The 20,909-nt window shown below is 35.1% G+C and overlaps 1 protein-coding gene across 1 annotated transcript in view; it reads right to left on the minus strand.

Moving 5' to 3' along the window:
• Nucleotides 1-3,812: 3,812 nt before the first annotated feature.
• Nucleotides 3,813-20,909, minus strand: part of Ubl3 (ubiquitin like 3) — a 54,081-nt gene continuing 36,984 nt past the window's right edge. The window contains exons 2-5 of the mRNA XM_003477258.5: nt 15,157-15,265; nt 11,227-11,313; nt 6,953-7,030; nt 3,813-6,683 (exon numbers count right to left, since the gene is read on the minus strand). Of these exons, the coding sequence (XP_003477306.2) occupies nt 6,631-6,683; nt 6,953-7,030; nt 11,227-11,313; nt 15,157-15,265 (327 nt within the window). The 3' untranslated portion in view covers nt 3,813-6,630. The remainder of the gene's footprint in view (nt 6,684-6,952; nt 7,031-11,226; nt 11,314-15,156; nt 15,266-20,909) is intronic.

Genomic DNA, 20,909 nt, shown 5'->3' on the forward strand with positions numbered 1-20,909 from the left:
CGTATTATCCAATCCAGATCTTTACCAGCAAAAGCAGAGCCATGCCCTGAATTGGAAACCACAGCAAAGCCGCAGCCCCCAGAAGATAACCAAATGCTTGAAATCACATACCTTTTTTGCTCTTTTTCAAAATGGTTTTTTCATGAATATGAACAGTGTTTTGATTTTTTTTGGTTTTGTTCTTTTCCCCCCCTTTCTTTCCATCCTGCCTTCTTCACCAGTTTCCCAAGCTTGGGTAATCTTCCTTTATCCGTTGGTTGTGCTTCCAACCTCTGTTAATTTTTCCTCTTATCCTTTTTAAAATACTCTACCCTGAGAGTAAAATCGTTCTACTGAGTGGATACTTACTGTACGTAACTTTCTGATTTATCTTAGACTTTGTTATATAACTACAAATCTTGCCCCTATGGTTAAATGGTGGTAAATTATTAGTTATTATGGTTTGTTATTTTCTAGTCTGTACTTGATATTATTATCGCTGATTGTACTAGCCAGGATGTAGTTGTGATCAATTTATCTTCCTTGTATGCCAATACCTAGAAAGTCTGGAGGGATAAAAAACAATACTATAGTTCTGTACCAAAGAATTGAGTGCTAGACCAAACAGGTAGCAACCCTTCATCCTTAATAAATTAAAGAGGCAGGATCTGCGGACAGACTCAAAAGCCAGCTATGCCTAAAAGACATCTCTGAAAAGTAGTCATCCCTCAAGAGGTCTTGATAATAGTGATAAAGCTACTTATCATAATCAACTAACAAGCCTCAACACAGAAAACAGATAAAAACAAAAACAAAAATGAAAAAGTGCGGACGCAAGATGTATATTCCCCAACTTGCCTAAGGCAAATCGAGGGGGCACGGAGGTGGGAGAAATAAAAAGCCTCCGAGCTGAATTTTATGAAATGGTAGCAGTGGAAGTAATAAAACAGATCAATAAGTCTTTTGAGAAAAACAAAACAGAGATAATCCAGATTAAATTTTCTATTGCAAGTGTAAGTAGCAGAGTCAATCAATGTGAAGATGGAACATGTGACTTAGAAGACAGAGTTGTGGTTGGCAATCATCAAATGAAAGGCCTCCTAAAATAGCAAGGGATGATGAAAAATCAATATAATATCTACTAGATAATGCTAAAAAGTCTAATATAAGATTAATTCAAATCAATGAAGAATCACCAGATAACACAAAAGTCATACAAAACCTACTCAGAGAGAACAGAAAATTTTCCAAGCATGGGGGTTGGGGGCCCACCACCAAAGCACCTTGAGATATAGATAAATGAAGTATATAGAAACCACTTAGTCACAATCAGAAAGAAACTACATGGCATATAATAGTCAAGTTTCCAGAAATTCAACACAAGAACAAAATACCAAAAGATGTTAGAGAAAAGAAATAAATCCCCTATACAAGAAAATCCATCCAAATTACAGTAGACTTTTCAACACGATAGTGTTGAAAGTGCCTTAAGACAAGGCGAGCTTAGAGTGAAGTATTACAAGTCCTAAAATATAACCACCTTCAACCAAATTGATGCAACCCGCAAAATTACTTTTCAAAATTGACGGATAAGATACTTCTATGATAAAGAGCTCCTGAAGAAATTCATGACCACCAAACCAGCACTCCAAAAAGTTCTAAAGGATATTCTAGAGAAAGACAATTCCAAGCATCCCAACAGAATCAATTCACCAGGCAAGACAAGCAATTAAACAGAAGGGAAAGAAAGGAAACCAACAACAGGAAAGTAATAAGACAAGGATAAGTCAATACATATCCATTAAAACCACCAAAACAAATGGTCTTCAGTCACCAATCAAAAGAAAGACTGGCAGAATGAATCATGAAACAAGAGCCAATAGCTGCAATCTACAGAAACACACAGAATCATCTCACAATCACTTTGCCTCTTTTCATTGTTACTCATGCCTCACTCACCCTCTCGTTTATGAAGTCCCATCAGTGCTGTTTCCCACTTTGATCAGATGGTTCTTTTGGGTCCTGTAGACACGTAATTCCATCACAAATTTTGATAGACTTATGTCAGTATATCAATACAACCAATTCTTATTCTCCACACTCTACAGCCTGGTATATAAATGTCTGAGGTTGTGTATCACTGATGAATTGCAGGGCCCTCTATTTCTCTTCTGATGGTTTTCTCATTCTTTTTCTTTCTTTTGAAAGGCTTTGAACACATCATCACCCACGTTCTCTGACCTTTTACAAGCTGCTCTTAGCAAGGTGGGAGTACACACTGATGTCTAGTTCTTCATTGCCTTTTGACAGGTTTGTCATGTACGTTCCTGGGCAAAGTAATGCTTAAGATTTTAAAATAATCCTTACACTAAACCTACAAGTATTTTATTAACGTTATATATGAAAAACTGAAGCTCAATGATTAAGTAACTTGCTCAAAGTTGCCCAGCTCAAAGACAGGCCTGACTCCAAAGCCCCAGAGCTCTCATGGTTCTGAATTTTGAGGACCGAATAACATAAGTGAAGTTGGATATAATTAGCAGACGAAAAAAAATGCTTCTAAAAAAACTGAGGGAAACTGACACACTAATTAGTGGAACTCAGTCAAGTGTTGTCCCCAGGGAAAAACACCATGCGACAAGAAGTGTGTGAGGGGAGCCATGCTCCAGAATGCAGGGGAGAAACCTCTCTCACTCCGCAGATGCTCAAGAATGGGACAAGCCCAAAATCATCCTCCAAGTAATATCTGGATATTCTGAAAAGCAGCTCAAGGTCCAGGTCTGCTAAGGGTCACTTTCCCCTCTGAATTCTGTGACCTCTTTGTATTACTATAGCAGTTTTCCCCACTGAATGGTAAACTACCATCTACCAAATCAGCTTCAAGGATGCTTGTAGAAAACAAAAGCTAGATATTATATAATATTTAGGTGTATAGCAACTGCACCCCAAAACCGTTACTCTTTATCTAAAGACATCCAAAAAAACCACTTCACTTTCAGAGCCATTTCAGGAAACTGTTTACTCAACTCCTTTTTTAATTAGTTGAATCACATGAAGGAAACTGACGTTTTCTTCTCCCAAATGTTGTTTTACTGTGTCTACCCCATACTTCCTGAAAGTTGTCATTTCAAAAAAATAAAAAAGCAGAACACAAAAAATAGTTTGGGGGCTGGGGATTTAGCTCAGCGGCATAAGCGCCTGCCTTGCAAGCAGGCAGTCGTGAGTTCGATCCCCGGTACCGATAAAAAGGAAAAAGACCAAAAAAAAAAAAAAAAAAAAAGTTTAAACAAACAAATTTGACATCGCTGTCAAAGATCATAAGCTTTGATGGAGAAGAATCAGATGTTTCTTAATTTTTCCATGAACTCTTTCAACTCTTCCAGCTGTAAGAGCCATACGCTGTGCAGACTTCTGATAGAAAGCATGCTGGGTACAGGATACGCATGGAGTTGCCTTCAACACTATTGTCACAGCCAAGGGCCCTGCCCGTCCTGGCTGTGGACAGGGTGCTTGGTAACTGCCAGAACCTGAAGCCTCGTTCCAGCCATGCTTTCAGCCTTGCCCCCACCCGATTTTCCTGGCTAACAAGTGACTGCATTACAAAATAACGGGAAAAACAGAAACCTGCCACAGCTACCAATGCGTGTGCACAAAAGCATGTTAAATGTTGGTTAGTCACTTCTCTTTGGTTTTAATAAAATATAGTAGATAAAGGCTGGTACCAGGTTGAATGTTACTGGAGAATAAACTAGACAAAGGAAAAAAGGAAGTGAGAAAAGATTAGAAAAATCTGCCGAAGTTGTGAATGGAAGTTATTTAAAAGAAGAGCAATATTCTACAACAGATAAAGAAAGTTTTAATTTGTTTTCACATTAAACATTGTTTACCACAACTAACATAAATTACTGTAACATTGATGAAAATGACTTCATAAAACTAAAGACAAATGTTTGTCATGAGAAAAGCTCATTTAATATGATGAATTTAGATGCTGTATTTCTCATGGTAAGATACAACTTACCCTGAAGAGAAAGCAAATAGTTCAGATCAGGGAGACATGCTGAGGTTTTGATAAAGAAAAGCTTTGCCTTGTCCAGGTCACTTGAAGTCTAGGACACTTTAGGTAAAAGAGAAGAGTTAGATACCAACTGCTGGGAGGGGCATACTCAGGCTTTATTTACATCACCGGGTCTGTGCATCTTTCACTGTTAGGTAAGTGAACTGCTGCTTTTGGCAGAGGGCTCTTCGATAGAAGCCTTGGACACGCTCAATTGTATTTTAATCATCAGGCAGTCCGAGAAGTGTTTTAAAGGGACAGTTCAGTACTTCCATGTATACACTATTAAGGCATCTAAATTTTTAGTGTTTTCAGCATATAATTTTACTGTTATTTTTATTTTTTCATCTTTTACAACCATATTAGTCACTGAGTGACATAATTCTTTGTCTACTAAAATCAGTTTATTCCTCTTGGTCTTACGAAAGGGAAATATATGAGAACACACAGAAAAATATACTGAAAACCAATAGGGAGCTTTTAAACTACGACAGAAATGCAAAATTAACTCATAGCATTAACTGGAAAAATTCAAGAGTAATCAGAATCAAAATAAGTACTAGAAAAAATTACCAATGCTTTGTTTTATGAACAAAGAATATAGCCATAAAGGCTAGTTGCCCGATTCAGTAACTACCAGGTTCTTTTTTAGTAAACAGTAACAGAATCACATTTGAACTGGTTCACAAAGCATATAAATATTTAACATCTCTTGAAATAACATTGTAGCAAAAACAGAGACTACATAATTCTACTCACTGTTGTGACTAAGCACAAATTAACCAGGTTAAATATCAAAGATATACTGGCAATACTCCCAAACCAAGAAGAAAATATTAATTAAATGAACTTTAAAAGATCAGAAATAACAGTGGAAAACATTTTTAACATGAATGAGACAGTGCTTAAACAATATTAATCAAGACCTTTAAAGTCATCACCAAAATGCACTACAATATCTTTTTTATTTAGTTTACAGAAAGAATCTATAAGTACAGGTATCTGAAAGAAAATGTTTAGTGCTATTTACATTCATTTTAAAACTCTGCTCTATACAAATTTAATTCTGATCAGTATGAACAGTATTTTTGTAGCTCTACTGCATATAAAGCCTTTTCCTCAAAGCATTAACAATGGATAAAATAACCTGATTGCATTTAAAGAAAGCCAACCATTTGAAACCATTTACACTTAATGCTTATAAGGGTCATGAACACTTATTAAATATAGAACATAATGTCAGCCTGCAACTTCATTTTTAAAAAGGCTAAAGTTATTTATATGGAATATTGTTCTATATACTACACGCCAATCTACATGTAAGTTCTATAGTTAAGTATCTTATAAGTTTTTTATTAAATATATTCTACACATATTTGTAATTTCATCCAGGAAGATTTTTTCCTAGTGAAAAAAATATAAAATCTTTCTTATTTTTTTTACAGATTTAGATGAAACTAGTTCATGCTTTAGTGCTGTGCAAATTGTTTTTAGCGTATCAATCTTTAAATTATTGGTATAAAATAAGAGTGGCATCCTTAATCATGAATACCTTAAAAAAATCAGCATTTGATTTTCATACAACTGCAAGCACTAATACCAAATGCAAACTATATAAAGAAACAAAATTAGTACTGAGATATTTTTTTTTGTAATTTTAAGAATTCATCTGAACTCTCCAATGAGTCAGTACAACATTGGACACAGTTATGGATGAGCAGTAAATATGGATACGTCCAATTATCTGGTATTCAAATACGTAAAAACTGGTCAATGAGGTGCTCTGCTATTTCTGCATGAAAATGAAAGCCTCTGCACACATGGCGCCCTCCCACATTAAGGCTAAAAACGCACTCTTCACCCTTCCCTTGTGCTGTCTGAACAAGCACTCAGCAACAGCAAGACTCAAGAGTGCACGGGTTACAAGAACGAAGTTGGTTTCATCAGCCCTCCTCTGAGTGCTTTAAACATCAGGCACATTTTTTTTCATTTGTTGCAGTGAAAATAGTCACACTCAGTTTAATATTCTGTGCCAGTACGGCCACCATGACTGATGTTGGTAGAACTCAACCAACGCTTTAGTTTCTTTTCCATTTGTTCCTCTCAAGTCGGCCCAGTAATTAACTTTATTAATTGCTGAGTGTCTTCCAGTGTGGTACTGTACATTGTATTTCTAGGTACCATAAACTGCTATAAATTCTGCTGATGAGGAAAATAATGTCAATATTTTTTAGTGCAAATTGTATTTGGGATATTTGATTTGTTCTGGTGATGAAAATTTTTGTGGCGGCAAAACTGTCTCTGCTATGAAAGATAATTTGCTAACTTTTCCCCTGGAGACTGACTGCATTAAAAAACCAATATACTTTAAAACTGTTCAACATAAACAAAAATACAAGGAATAATAAATGATAGTGAAAAATGCTCCTGGTATTTTTTACTTTCATGAGAAAAGATGAGTGTCCATGTGATAATACAGTTCCATGGATTTGCAGGCAGACTGTTCCTAAAGATTTCTGAAGCTATGTTGGGTCTCTCGTGTCCCAGCAGCATGAAAGACAAAGACTATATCACACCACACTAGCAGACAGTGTTTACAGGATTACACAGCAATTACTCTCTCCAGTCTTTTCACGGTTCCTTTGACCTAGGCAAAGAAGAAAATAAGAACACTAGAACAGGGGCACCAAAGTGTAATCATCTTTTGTAAATTTTTGCATTTCTGAATTAAAAAGGCTATTAATAAATGCTCTTTTAATGTTGGCATATTCCAAAAATGCCTGGTTGTTCGCTTGGCAAGCTCTATTCATAAAGTATGGAAACTACCCTCCTTTAGAATAGCCAAGAAAAACCCAGCCACTTTTGAATGCCTGTCTTTGTGGCTCAAGTGAGACATTACTCTAGTGTACGGCTTACCTTGAGAGTTTGGCTCTGGCAATGTCTCCCTGGCCACCAAATGCATCACTGTTGTTTTGCCAAAAGGAAGTTTTAATGCTAGAGAAAAAGCAGAAGACAATTTGTTACATATACAGTGACCTGTTAAAATCACCAACTAGAAGTAAAAGCATTTTAAAAATGGATTGCTTTTTATATGATTTCAACAGATACAACCTCTTCCCAAAGAAAAGATCTCTACATACTGAGAGTAAATTAATATTACCAGATATAAATTTCACAGTTTAAAAATGTCTGTTCCAACCTAGCACCACTATTAGTTTGACAAATGTACCATATTATTTAAAGAAGGGGACAAGAGAAAAATATGTAACTAATTAGTTAATATCAGTGATTACCGTTAAAGGTGACAATCTTTTAAAAACATTTTTCAGCATACTTTTTCCAGATTAGGGAAAAGTTTGGGTTAAGACATAATCTAAGTGCATATCAGCTGCCTACTAAAATTACTGCACTGATTACGGTACTTAATGGAGAAACAGAAAACAAACCATTTTAAATATTTTCAATTTTAGAGTCTTCAATTATAAAGTAAGTTTCTAAAAAGATTAGATCTGTTTCAGTATTAATTATAGTTTCTAATCAAGTCTTTAAAAAGTTTTTCTTGGGCTGGGGATTTAGCTCAGCGGCATAAGCACCTGCCTTGCAAGCAGGCGGTCGTGAGTTCGCTCCCTGGTACCGATAAAAATGAAAAAGTTTTTCTCATTTGTCCTTTGCATAAAACTAGAAGCAGTCAGTACATCTAACTCATAGAGTTGTTTCCATAGCTGTACTGTTTTGACACATCAAACCATTTTCTCCTTGCTAACTACAACAATAGACATTGATGCAAACAATACTACAGGTGAAGGAAGAACAGTAGAATCTAACATGCTTTCTGTTTGCTTGATGCTGTTTTCTGAATGCTTTTTCTTTCTGCCGACACTAGACAATATGTACAACAGAGGTTTCAGTCTTTAATGTTTATAAAAACTGGGAGATCAGGATGCATCTGCACTTTAAAATGAGTACTCAAAGGCTGGGGTGTAGTTCCATGGCAGTGCACTTGTCCAGCATGCACAGGGCGCCAGGTTACATTATCAGCACCACAACAAAATATAAATAAATAAACACTAGAAAGACAGCCAGGCATGGTGGTGTGCGCCTGTAATCCCAGCTCTCAAGAGTCTGAGACAGGAGGACTGCTTGGAGTTTGAGGTCAGCCTGGGCTACAAAGAGGGTTCAAGGTAAGCCTAAAGTGCACAGCAAGGCCCTGTCTCAAAAAAAGCAAGCAAACAAAGAAAAAACCCCCAACAAAACAAAACAAAAACCAAACAAACTAAAAAAGATAAAAATTAGTATTTAGGAGAGGTGATTCTCACATCCACCATCTCAGAACTACATTTTGGGAAATACTGAGCTACAACATGCTGACCACGAAAGTTTTTGCTTTTCCCCTCCTATCACTAAGGCTGTCAACCAGTTTCCTTCAGTGCACTTACGTCCCATGGGATTGCAAGGCTGTCCCTCAAGGGAGAGACTTGGTAACCAGAAATTTAAACCTACTATTCTGTGAACAAAGTTTCAGGAATGGTGAAGAAACTGGGGACAGTGTCACATGCCTATAGTTTCAACTACTTGGCAAACTGAAGGAAAAAGACTGGCTAAGCTTAGGAGTTCAAGGACAGCCTGGGCAATAGGGGGAGACCTTGTGAAAGGAAAAGAAAAAAGAGAAGAGGAGAGAAGGAAGGGTGAGAAAGAGAAAGGGGAGAAGTGTCCCAGCCTCCCACTCAGCCTTCATACAGTGACTGAATCCCTCGGGAGCGGCACCCCCACTGCTTCAGTCACTTGCTGCTTGAACACCTCTTCAATAAAGATCTCAGAGTTCCTATAGCGGGCCACAGTTTCTGTAGACAACTCAGTGTCTTCATATATTCTTTCTTATATGGAGCTTAAAAAGTGTCTGTCTTTGATTTTTAGTTATTGGTCTAATTTTCTTAGGGCTTGTCTTCATTTACAACAGCCATTCAAATATCTGAAGATAGCTTCCAACACTGTGTGCACTATCTTTTTTTATTAATATTTAAGAATGTAGGCAAACCAAAAAGACAAATAGTTGAATATTATTTTTCAAATATATTTTTATATTATTATTAAATAATAATATAATTATTATTTAAAAATAATAATAACAATAAAATAATAATATAATTATTAAAAAATATATTATTTTTTCAAATATATTTTTCAAATACCCAGCTGTAATATCAACTTGAACAGTCCCAGTTGTGCTCCTACATTATCTAAACCAGTAAGGTGAGAGGTGGCTTACTGTGCTTCTGTAAAGATTGACAGTTAAGAGCCTGTCCATTAATGGCGTAAGTCAGTTTGATACATTCTAAAACATATTCCAAAAATCTACTGGTAAAAATTTAAAATTTAATGGAAACGAGTCAACGATTTTTGGTTTAATGCAACTCTTTATCTCTGCTATGATCCTGGAACACTGGGGCCACAATATAGAGCTAAATGGGGAAGAGCTGATGGGAAACTGTTCCCCTAGGACAAAACACAGGAGGAGACAGTGACTCTCAAGAGTCACTCGTCCAGTGAGTTTATATTCAGCCGACATTTACCAATTTTAACTTGAGAGCTTGAAACCATAGAGAATTTTTTAAAAAGTTAAAAATAGCTCCATCTTTAACAATCATATAACAACCAGGGAGTTAACAGGTCATTTGTACATTAAAACTGGTCTGACTAAATAAAAATCATAGAAATAGCTAGTGATAAAAAAAAAAAAAAGCTGGAAATTTTTCTTTTCTTTTTTTTTCAGACAGAGCCTAGCTGCTGTTTAGTCCCGGCTGCCCCTGAACTCACTGTGGAGCCCAGGCAAAACTTCTGCCTCACCTCCTGAACCTGGGGTTAAAGGCACAAGCCACCAGTCCTGGCTAAAGCTCTAGTCCAGTTTTAAATGGCAGCTACCTCTTATAGACAACAGCATTTGCTAGATTGATTATAACAACACTCACCAAAACTGGCTTATATATGAGATCACACCATGAAATATCCTGCCAACTTGACATTTTATTCTACCAAGTTAACATTTTATTCATTTTACTCATCTGTTCTGGTCCTCTAGCACAACAGATTTTATCTTCTGTCCAATGTAACACACAAAAACCTTCATAAGAGATTTTATCTTATTTCCCCATATCTCTAAACTAGTTTTAGAACAGAATAAGAGTTCAATAAATACACGTTAAATAAATGAATAAAGTACCTTTAAGGAAAAACACATTAAACATTTCATTGTCAGATGTAGAAGAGTCTGACTATATAGAAACAAAGATATATTTAAGGGATTATTAATTTGCCTACAAATTTCCAATTATCGAAATATATTTAAAATGCATATACTAAAAGCAAAACCACCCCTAAGGATGGTAGAAAACTGTACCCCATAAGAGGGCACTAGAGTTACATTTTCCCAATCATGTGAAGAACAACAGCTAACAAAGTGCTTACTATGTACCAAGCATAGTCTAGGTACTCTGAATACATAAGCTAATTTACTCCTCCCAATTTATGAGGTAGGCATTACTGTACTTCTCATTACTGCTGAGGAAACTGGGAGACAGATATTTTATTAAGTCACTTGCCTGAGGTTCCCCATCAGTATCTAAAGGAGGTACGAGGCAATTTGTAGTTTGAGTCCAAAATCTGTCCTTGCAATCACTATACTAGACTACTACACTCATGGCAGTCACTTACATGTACTCTTTTTTTTTTTTTTTGGTACTGGGGATCGAACTCATGACCTCACGCTTGCCAGGCAGGCGCTTAGGCTGCTGAGCCAAATGCCCAGTCCCACTTACATGTATTCTTAATGATTAATAATCAGACTAGTTGTAGTCAAACTGAAAACACCTCTTCATGTATTTAAAAACCAATTATTATAAATCTTTCCTATTCTGTATATCCAATTTCAACTTAAAATACACCTAAATTATCCAGGAGTACAATACAATTACATCTGTAAAATGGCAGGTATGGACTCCTATATACTCAAAAGTCATTTCATAAAAACCATGAATATTAATTTTAATGAGATATAAAATGTAAACAGGTAAACACACTAAAAAAAGGTCAGAATCCAAAGCTGAATTTACTAGGATTTTTACAAGTAAATTCAAAATGAATACTAATGCAATCATTATACAAACATGAAATCCCATTATAAATTTGACTATTACCTCCTAATGTGACATTTCCATGTAGAAATCGTCCTTGATAAATAAGTCGTAGAATATTTGGACTGCTGACCTGCTCTTCTTCCCAGTCTAAAAAGAATTCAGGGAACTGATTAGGTGCATTTCAACACATAATTGAGGAGCTACTGCAGTTTTAAAAATCTGAACCCAAATCAGTTATAGGACATTGTCATGGCTTTTGTATTCATTGCAGCCTTTCTTTCTGACTTCTGTCATTAAATACCAAGAGATTTAAAAAAGACGAGTTTTTGTTTCTCAAAAAATACTAAAGAGTGCCAAATTAGAGGCCTATAGTTTAAACAACTAAAACAAATGAATTAGAAAAAAACTAGTCCTAGTAAAGAGATACACATTTAAAAATTAGTTTCAATTACCAATAATTAGCAGCCAATACTTGTACCTGTTAATTTAAATTTATATACAAAGGTTAGAAACAATTTGAACAAAGATTTTTAAAAAAGATAATGTATTAGATGAAAAAATGTTCATCATCATTACTCATTAGAGAAATGCAAATTAAAATCACACTGAGATTCCATTTCACTCCTGAAAGAATGGCCAGGATCAAGAAAACTAACAACAACAAATGCTGGAGAGGCTGTGGGGGAAAAAGGAACTCTCCTGCACTGTTAGTGAGAGTGTAGAATGGTGCAACCACTGTGGAGGTCAGTCTGGAGATTTCTCAAAAAGCTGGGATTGGCAGTTCCATTCAAGACAGCTATTCCACTTCTAGGCATATTCCAGAAGAACTGAAAGCATCATACCACAGTGATATATGTGCACCCATGCTTATAGCAGCATAATTTGTAATACCCAGATCTTGGAAACAACCTAAGTGTCCATCCACTGAAGAATGGATACAAAAGTTGTGGTATTTTTATACAATGGAGTACTACTCAGCTATAAAGAAGGATCACATTGAGATATTTATAAATAAATGGACGCAGCTTGAGACCATACTCATAAGCGAAATAAATCAAACTCACATGTATAAATACCATACAGTCTCCCTAGTGTAAGAATTGATAAGAATACATAAAAATTTATGGTAATCATAATTCCCCATTATATTGCTTTTAAGTCTTATAATGTTTTCATTCACTAGTTGGAATGGTTTTATCCTGAGTTGTTTAATTTTATTGTCTGTGATGGTATGAACAGCTGTTTTGAAGAAAACAAGACATTATAATAGCCAGTAATGATTTAATATTATCTTATTTTGAAGTCCTACCATGCTTTTGTTCTTCTGTCTCCATTGGTTCTATCATGTACCTTATTGGATTTTATTATATGTGATAGTATAAACAAAATTTTTTATGGACAAGGAGATAATATATAGTAACCTCTGTTCGATTTCTGTTAGTTGGTTCTGAATGCCCTGTAATACTTTCTCTTGAATGGTTTTATACTATTTTGTTATGTTTGATCCTATAGTATATGAAGGTATACTCAAATATTTCAAGGGAAGAGACATTCATTATGGTAGCTATTTTTATGTTGGGTTGTCTTGTGATGAAATACTATGTTGCTTAAATTGTTCTGTTCTGATCTGTTTTGTTATGTCCTCTTTTATCTTAATCTTTTTAAAATAAATTTTAAAAAAATATAATGTATTAGATAATGGTGATATATTATCTTTTGTAGGTCAATTGGCAAATAATACAGAAGATAAACTTTTTATTATCCATGATGAATATCCAGATGAAACCTACAAAATAGCACATACTACAGAAGGTACACAAATAGGAAAGTTAAGAAACTATTCAAAGAAAATCAAAAGACAATTTAGAAACAGCTTTGGTATTAGTATCAACAAGTATTTACTTTTGTTGAACCTTACATGATAAATAAAGGCCTAATATTTAAATTTAAATATTTTACAATATATAAAATATAATAAAGTAATTTTTTTTCTGCAATGTATAAATTTGCTGAGGCATCTGGCAAACTAAAGAGAGGGTGGGCATTAAAAACTTTTTCTGTGCAAGAAACATCTAACTGACACAATTTTCAACATTGACATATGATTTTTCACATAGAATATTTCCTAATGGCAAAAATATGCATTGTACTTAATTCCAATCTTTATTTACTATTAATCAAGAATTAACAAGAACTAATTTTAGTAACGGAATGGAATAATTAAGAAAATAAAAGTATTTCTTCTACCTCAAGTTGTACTATAGCCCAAATAAAATTTTTGAGTGGGGTTACCTTTGTCATACATTTCCTTTTCTACAATATATCAGAAGCCATCTTCAAGCTCCCCCCCAAAAAAACCATAAAAGTAACCTTTTTTATTACACCTACTACAAAATCACTCAGGTGTTTAAAAATATTTTTCATACTGATCATTATTCATCTTGCCTGTCTATGAAGAAAAATCCGGTATTGTGAGAGCCCCAAGCGTTTTCTGCAATTCCTTTTCAGCTATGACATTTAGTTTCAGTTCCCTCCTCATTTAGGAACTAGCTTTTGGATACCAAATGAAAAAAAAAAAAAAAAAAAAAAAAAAACCATCTAGTAGTTCAAAGTATTTGCCTAAATTAGTATTTCTCAAACTCTGGCCTATGAATCCAAAAAGACATGTTCTTATGGTCTAGAAGCCCTACTTGAGAACTTTCAAATTATTTTCATTTTAATGATTTGGAAGTGATCTCTAGAAGTTTGAAATAACCACCTGATAATCAAGGGTAGACTTGGGATTTTTTATTGCCCATGGATGCACTAGGTTTATGATCATAATGATGCTAAGCAGCCAGTACTTCGTTATTTGACAAGGTAGTTTGAAAAAAGAACAGAACCTGACTTATACATAAATGACATTCTCTCTTGAGAGAAGCTGGATGACAGTGGTGCAGTGTAGGAATAAAGACTGTACACTAAGTGTTGGCGACTGGGTCACCATGCACCATGCAGGAACAAAGGCATTCATGATGCAAGCAGTAAGGTATCTTTAACAAAAACACACGGTCTAGCACATCAGTACTGTTAATGTGAACACTATCAGTTTTAGAGTTATATTTGCATTTTCTTTATAGATTCATTTTAGTTTTATGGTTTTTATGAGTTAACAAGGATGAATAATTTTAATTGGACTGTATGTTTCTATATTTTAAAATGTACATCATAATAAAGTACTAGGGGGTCTACCTCTAAAAATGGTTCCTTATGTTACAGTTGAGAAACACTATAGTCATTTTGTATTTACTGTGTTATCTGCTGAAAAAGGTCTTATCCTTTAAAATTCAAATGCATTCTGCTAATAAAATTACATGAAATCAGCTGAGAAAGTCTCTTCCTTACTGTGAATGCCACAAGGATGCACAGCAAAAGGGTCACAACGACATGAAGAGGTTCACAGAAATGGAGGTAAGACAGAGTTTTATTAAATTAAAAAAAAAGTAGAGAAAGGAAGGAATATCAAACGTACCCAAAGCTGCTGGTTATACAGGTATTAGCTTGGTCCTTCTTGACCTCGTTAAGGAACATGTGAAGTGGCATTAATTATAATTTACCTTTATTTTACACTTAAGTGGGTTATATATAGAACAAAGAAACCATTAGTTGAAGATGGTTCTTTTTTCTGTTTTATTTGGTCAAAATAAGTTTAATGATGTGAAAGTGTTATGTGCATTAATTATTTTTTCTTTTTAACTAATATTTTTTGCTTACACGAATAATTCTAAAGCAAGAACAATGACTTTTCATACTGAGCTTCTTTACTATTTTGGAATGAGAACGCTGAAGGCAAAATCTAAGAAAGAATAGAGATCTCCTTTAATAATACCCTCAGTCATTTTTGTTCCTTTTCATTTATAGGCTTATGACTTTTTCAGCTTGTTCTTGTGAAACAAGGCGAGGCATGGAGAAATAACACTGTTCATTCTTGAGAGGAAAAATACTACTCACCCATTGGCCAATTGTCATATACATGCTTGGCGATGTCAGAAGCAGAATCACTAGGAGAAAACAGGAATTCCTTTGTTTTTCCACTCACCAAGATGAGGCGCAAATTTATCTGAAAGACAAACATTCTCTTAATATAAATCCTAAAATTTTTAAACACAGAAGCAGCTTACATTGGCTTTTTATTTTAGTAATACTCTAAATTATCATTAGTGTCATATTATGGTCATTTAATCCAAGTCAATCAAGCATTAAAAAAAGAATGACAATTTGGCATATGATTTTATTTTCTATCATTTAAGTGTGTGTCCATGTGCGTGTGTTATAGCTGCCATAATAAATGAAAAGAAAATCAGAATTCATTTATGCTTTTAAATTTACTCCAACAACACTTAGAATTAGACTTTTGTAGGTATCATTATTACTATAGAATGTGATTTTTTAATTTTAAAACTAATTAAAGTGTTGACCCTGCAGGCCTTAAACAACTAAACAGGAAAAAAACATGTTATTTTGAGATCTCAGTATGCAGCATTCCAAATATTATTTGCTTACATCATTCTAAACAGATTTTTCCAAAATGTTTACTTTTTACACTTTTTAGCTTTTATCTACCTTGCACCACTGGCCGTGTATGTGTAACTGTTCTATCTGGTGGCACAAGTGGCTCTAATCACTTTTACTGGTCTTTTTACTAGTAGAACTCCTCAATGGGAATAGTCTTGCTTGAATCAATGGTGATTAGAGCTGCCCAGCAGTGAGACATGAATTATGGCTCCATCATGAATGTGTTAATTTATATTAATTTTTGAAAATCACCATCAGTTGCAAATACAAGCATGGTTTTCTGTAGCTCTGGGCCTCTGTTAAAGAGACAAAAAAAGACACTACTGAAAGTTGGGTCTGGTCCTAAGGTTAGCACTCTAGCTTAGCTTCTTTGTAACAAAGAATGCCATCAGCTTACCAAGTGCCAAGTCCCAGGTTACCCTGGCTCTCCATAATTTTTCTTATTAATAATACTAGAAAATCTTTAAGATGCTAGATCGTCAATGAGTAAACTGCTACCTACCACAGTACCATCTGATATAACTACTGTATCTTGTTTGTTTGGCTTTTTGAGACAGGGTCTTGCTATACATTTCGAGTTGGCCTTAAACTCAAGCTGTAGCCAAGGCTAGCCTCAAACTTGCAGCAATCCTCCTCCCTTCAGCATCTCAAGTGTTGGAATTGCAGGCATGCGCCACCACATTGGATAAGATAATGATAACTTAATCACAATTACAGCTGATGTCAATCCTAGCATCTCAGCCCTAGGTTGAAACTTAAAGAGTCCAGTGCTCAGATAAATCTGCAAAACACAACTTCACATATTCCCTTAAGAGATTTGCCACATATATTTCATGCATTAAAAGGCCAAAAAACAGTGAACGTATTTGTGTAACTTCTGGTTAGCACTAGCTACAGAACTGATTTTCTTTCTTATGTTACCATCCCACAGATCCTAGTGTTTGATCTTTTTGGAATGACTATTCAGCTTCTTTGATCTTTTTCAGTTGCCTCACCCCCCAGTAATACAAGCAAATACTAGCCTTTTCAATGTTCCCAGATATGTCAGCCCACCCCCTACCCACATCCTACACTCTATCATTGAGACATTTCCATCCACTCCCTCAGCTCCAATACCACCTGTTTGGAATAGCATAAACAGCATTCTGACCAATGATGGGCAGTCCCATAAGATTATAATGGCTTCTTCCACCTGGTGATGTCACAGTCACACAGCATAGTATAGTAGCACATCTCTTACACTGGGTAACACTGGTGTAAACAAAACTTAAGCTGCCAGTCATACGCATGGCCAGCCTATATTTATGTACAGTATGTAACACTGGATAATTTTAAATGACTGTGTTACTGGTTTATACACTTAATATACATTATTTTATCATTATTTGAATGTACTTCTACTTATTAAAAAAGTTACTGTAAACAACATGCTGTGTTTCACAGGCAGCACACTCATGCTATTGTGTTAACCACAACTCTAAGAGTTGCATCATTTTCTCTTGTGCTTTATTCGCCTGCTGCTTTGTTTACTGTGGCCTTAGCAGCAATGGGGTATTCAAATATGATACATACGCCCTCGGACTATGACTGTTACACACACACACACACACACACACACACACACACACACACACACAAATATAGCTAGGTGTACAAATTTCTGTAAGTATGTTCTATGATGTTCACATGCGACAAAACTGCGTAACAGCATACTCCTCAGAACACATCCCCATCAAGTGACACCTGCTAACTGGGTGTGCTGCTGTTCCCTTGTTGCAGTCAGGGTCTGCAAGGGAACAGATTTAATACAGGACATATAATGTACAGGATTATTTTTAAATGTTCACCTAAGTCAAATGCAGAAAAGTGCAAGAGACTCTGTCCACATACTAGAGAACCAAAGAATCTGGGTCCCATAACAATGTCCTGCACGAGTCCAGCTGAAGGCCTAGAACCTATAGCAATGTTCTTCACGAGTCCAGCTGGAGGCTACAGCCCACAACAATGTCCCATGCAAGTGTGTATCAAGGATCTGAGTGGGAAAATCTGCTGTCAAACTCTCAGCCCAATCCATCTTGCACGTGGCCAAATACTCTCAAAAGTTTAAAATTTTGTCGGCGTGTTCCAGGAACTAACATTCACTAATCATACAAAGTACAGAATCAGGCTTCATACAACCCTAAGAGTTAATAACTATTATTGCTATTTTATAGATGGATAATAAACTAGGACAATGTAACTCCAGAGATCATACTGTTTACAATTCAAGCTCTTCGGGCCAATTACTACTATTTCTCTACCCAAATTTCTATTTCTGCCAAATTGATACATTCATTATAGATCACCTCCCGGCAAAAATCGCCAATCAGTTCCGAATTGCTGCTGGTCAGTTTTAAGGCTATTTTCCATTGGCCTGGGTGACCAATCAGACCTCTATACACTTTATCCTTCCTCAGAATATCTATCTAATTATTGATATATCCAGTGACTGGTGACCTTACATAATTCTTGCATGGGACAATTTTGACTTGCATCGGTCATGTCATTATTATTATGAATACTACTTCCTTCACCCTTCCCTCAGGACCTCAATTTAGAAATACATTATTAGGTCTTCCTACAGATACAACATAAATTATTGTATGTAGCAAGATACAATTTATGTATGTTAACTCTCCAATTAAATTGTGAGTCCCTTGTTACTCTTCTACTATCTTGTTTTGATATTTTGTATCATTGTTTTTATTGGTTTTTCTAAAAAAAAAAAAAAAGAAAGAAAGAAAGAAACAACTGAGTCCAGGAATTGTAGGCAAAAAGGAATATCAATATTTATCAAAGACATACAAATATTTTTCCAGGTAGTATTCCTTCAAAGGATCATATCATTAAAGGACAGACAATTTGGTTACCTTGAAAAATCTTTTCCAGTATGGCTGGGAATTAAAAGTTTCTGTGATTAACGTTCTAACTGCCAATTGCCCTGACCATTTTGGCTACTGGACACTTAAATACATGAATGCAACTAATTCTCTGAGGGATTGAATTTTATTTACTTTAATTAATTTGAACTTAAATAGCTACACTTTTCCGCTGGCAACTGTATTATTGGGTAGTATAGTTCTAAGGTATAAAAAATGAAGAGCTTCCAAATTCTTTTATGGAGAAGCATAACTTTGATAAATCTAATAAAGATTTAACACTGAAAAAAATTATGGGTCCTTCAATGTAGAAAAATCAATCTTAAAACTTACTTCTCTTAGCAACAAGCATGATTTATTACGTGTATGGGTATAGAAAATTTTGGTGATGAAGTGTCTTCGGCTGTATTTTGTTTCCCAGTTAAATCTTATTGTTGGATTAAACAAGAAAATGATTTTGGGGGGAGGTACCAGGGATCAAAATCACAACCTCGCACTTATCAGGCAGGTGCTTATGTCGCTAGGCTGTATCCCCAGCAAGAATGTTTTAAATTAATTTATACAGTTAACTCCAGTCACAGTGCCTGAAAAAAGTATTTAATATATTGAAAGGATGAATGAAGACTATGCCAGAGTATGTCAGACTCTAGCCAATATTCCTAAAGTAGTTCAGTAAGGTACATGTAAACAGGATAATTTATTTGTGTGTAATCAACAGAACAAAAAATATTTTCTAATATTTTTAGTACTATAGTCAGGCAAATAATAGACCATTTTCTACATGATCATGCAACAATTGTGAAATACAAGCCCTGAAACAGACCAGTGAATATAAAGCACAGTTACCCTAAAGAGGCAAAGAGAAAGAATTTAAAATCATCCCATTCTTTACAATATACTTGTCAGTCAACTCATTATTCAAAGCGATAGCAAGCTTTCCAGTTTAAGAATAACACATTCTAACTGCCTATGAAGAAAATGATTGTTTATACTGTTTGTGCTTTGCAGTTCTATTCAGCTTGTACAGACAATTTGCTTCAACCTGTGACTAGTGATAATGTCACTTAATAGTGACCCAGATAACTATGACCTCATGTGCTCTTAAGATTCTCATTTATAAATTAATATCTCCAGAATATAATGAATTCTTACCTAAATACGTTATTCCATTATTTATTAAATTTTAAAATAGGAATAATATATCAATTTACTTAGAATTGGTATAGCAAATTATTCAGCATGAAGGCAATGCATTACAAGAAGAAACAAATGAAAGCGATAAATGTATTAATGTTACTGAGTATTAAATATAATTATCAGTAAAACATAGCATAAAATTCTGCAAACATGCATACTTTCTAAGTTAGGAGAAACAATTAGCATAATTGCTAAGTGCTAGTCACTAGAAGTAAATGGTTCAGACTATTAAATTTTTTTTAAAAATCTAAATATTCATAAACTATGGCTGTTACAAAATATAAATCTAGCAGCGTCAACACACACATGGTATAAAACAGGAACTAAAACCAACCAACAACAACAGATGGTTTCAAAGAGAAGAAATAAGAGTCCTCTAGATTACCTTCTATTTGTAGGAGTCTGAAACTTCGTACAATGAAAACTAAAGAGAAAGAAATTAAGAGAGACAGTTTTTCCAAGTGAGAAGGAAAATTTCTGACACAAGGACCAGGGAGAGAGTGAAGTGGTGCTGGCAATACTTGCTAGCTCTATAATTTGCAGACAACTGAGTTGAACAATTCTGGATACTTGTGCTACTTCATGTGTGAACAGGACTGAGAAAGAAGCAATTTTCCTTCTGACCAAGGTAGAAGCAAACAGGCCAGCAAACATGGAAATTTCCTCCCATGTGGAACTGCACTGGACATGATGCTCTGATTACACTGCGGGAGCCCTCAAATAAAATACTTTTCTTTTGGCCCAGGATCCAGATGATCAAATCTCTCTTAAAAATGTTGTGTAACTCCTTGTGAATCACAGACTGGCATTCTTGAAACTGCACTTCTTGTTAGTAAATAACTTGCCCAAGATTACTCCAATTCAATCTGTCTAAGGAAAATGCCAAGGTGTGAAAGTTTCCAATTATGTGTAAATCAGTATTTAGGAACATTTTTGTGAGTGTTAGCAGTACTAAAAGGTACTTTTCAAAGAAGAAATAATTTAAAAGTTTTTACTCATTTATTTAGTTTTGAGAGGGTAGCGCTGGGGACTGAATCCAAGCCCCTGAGCATGCCAGGGATTTTTCACTGAGCT

This window comes from Cavia porcellus, unplaced genomic scaffold, assembly GCF_034190915.1.
Source record: "Cavia porcellus strain 051 isolate PalLab524CR breed Dunkin Hartley unplaced genomic scaffold, mCavPor4.1 scaffold_21, whole genome shotgun sequence".
Lineage (NCBI taxonomy): Eukaryota > Metazoa > Chordata > Mammalia > Rodentia > Caviidae > Cavia > Cavia porcellus.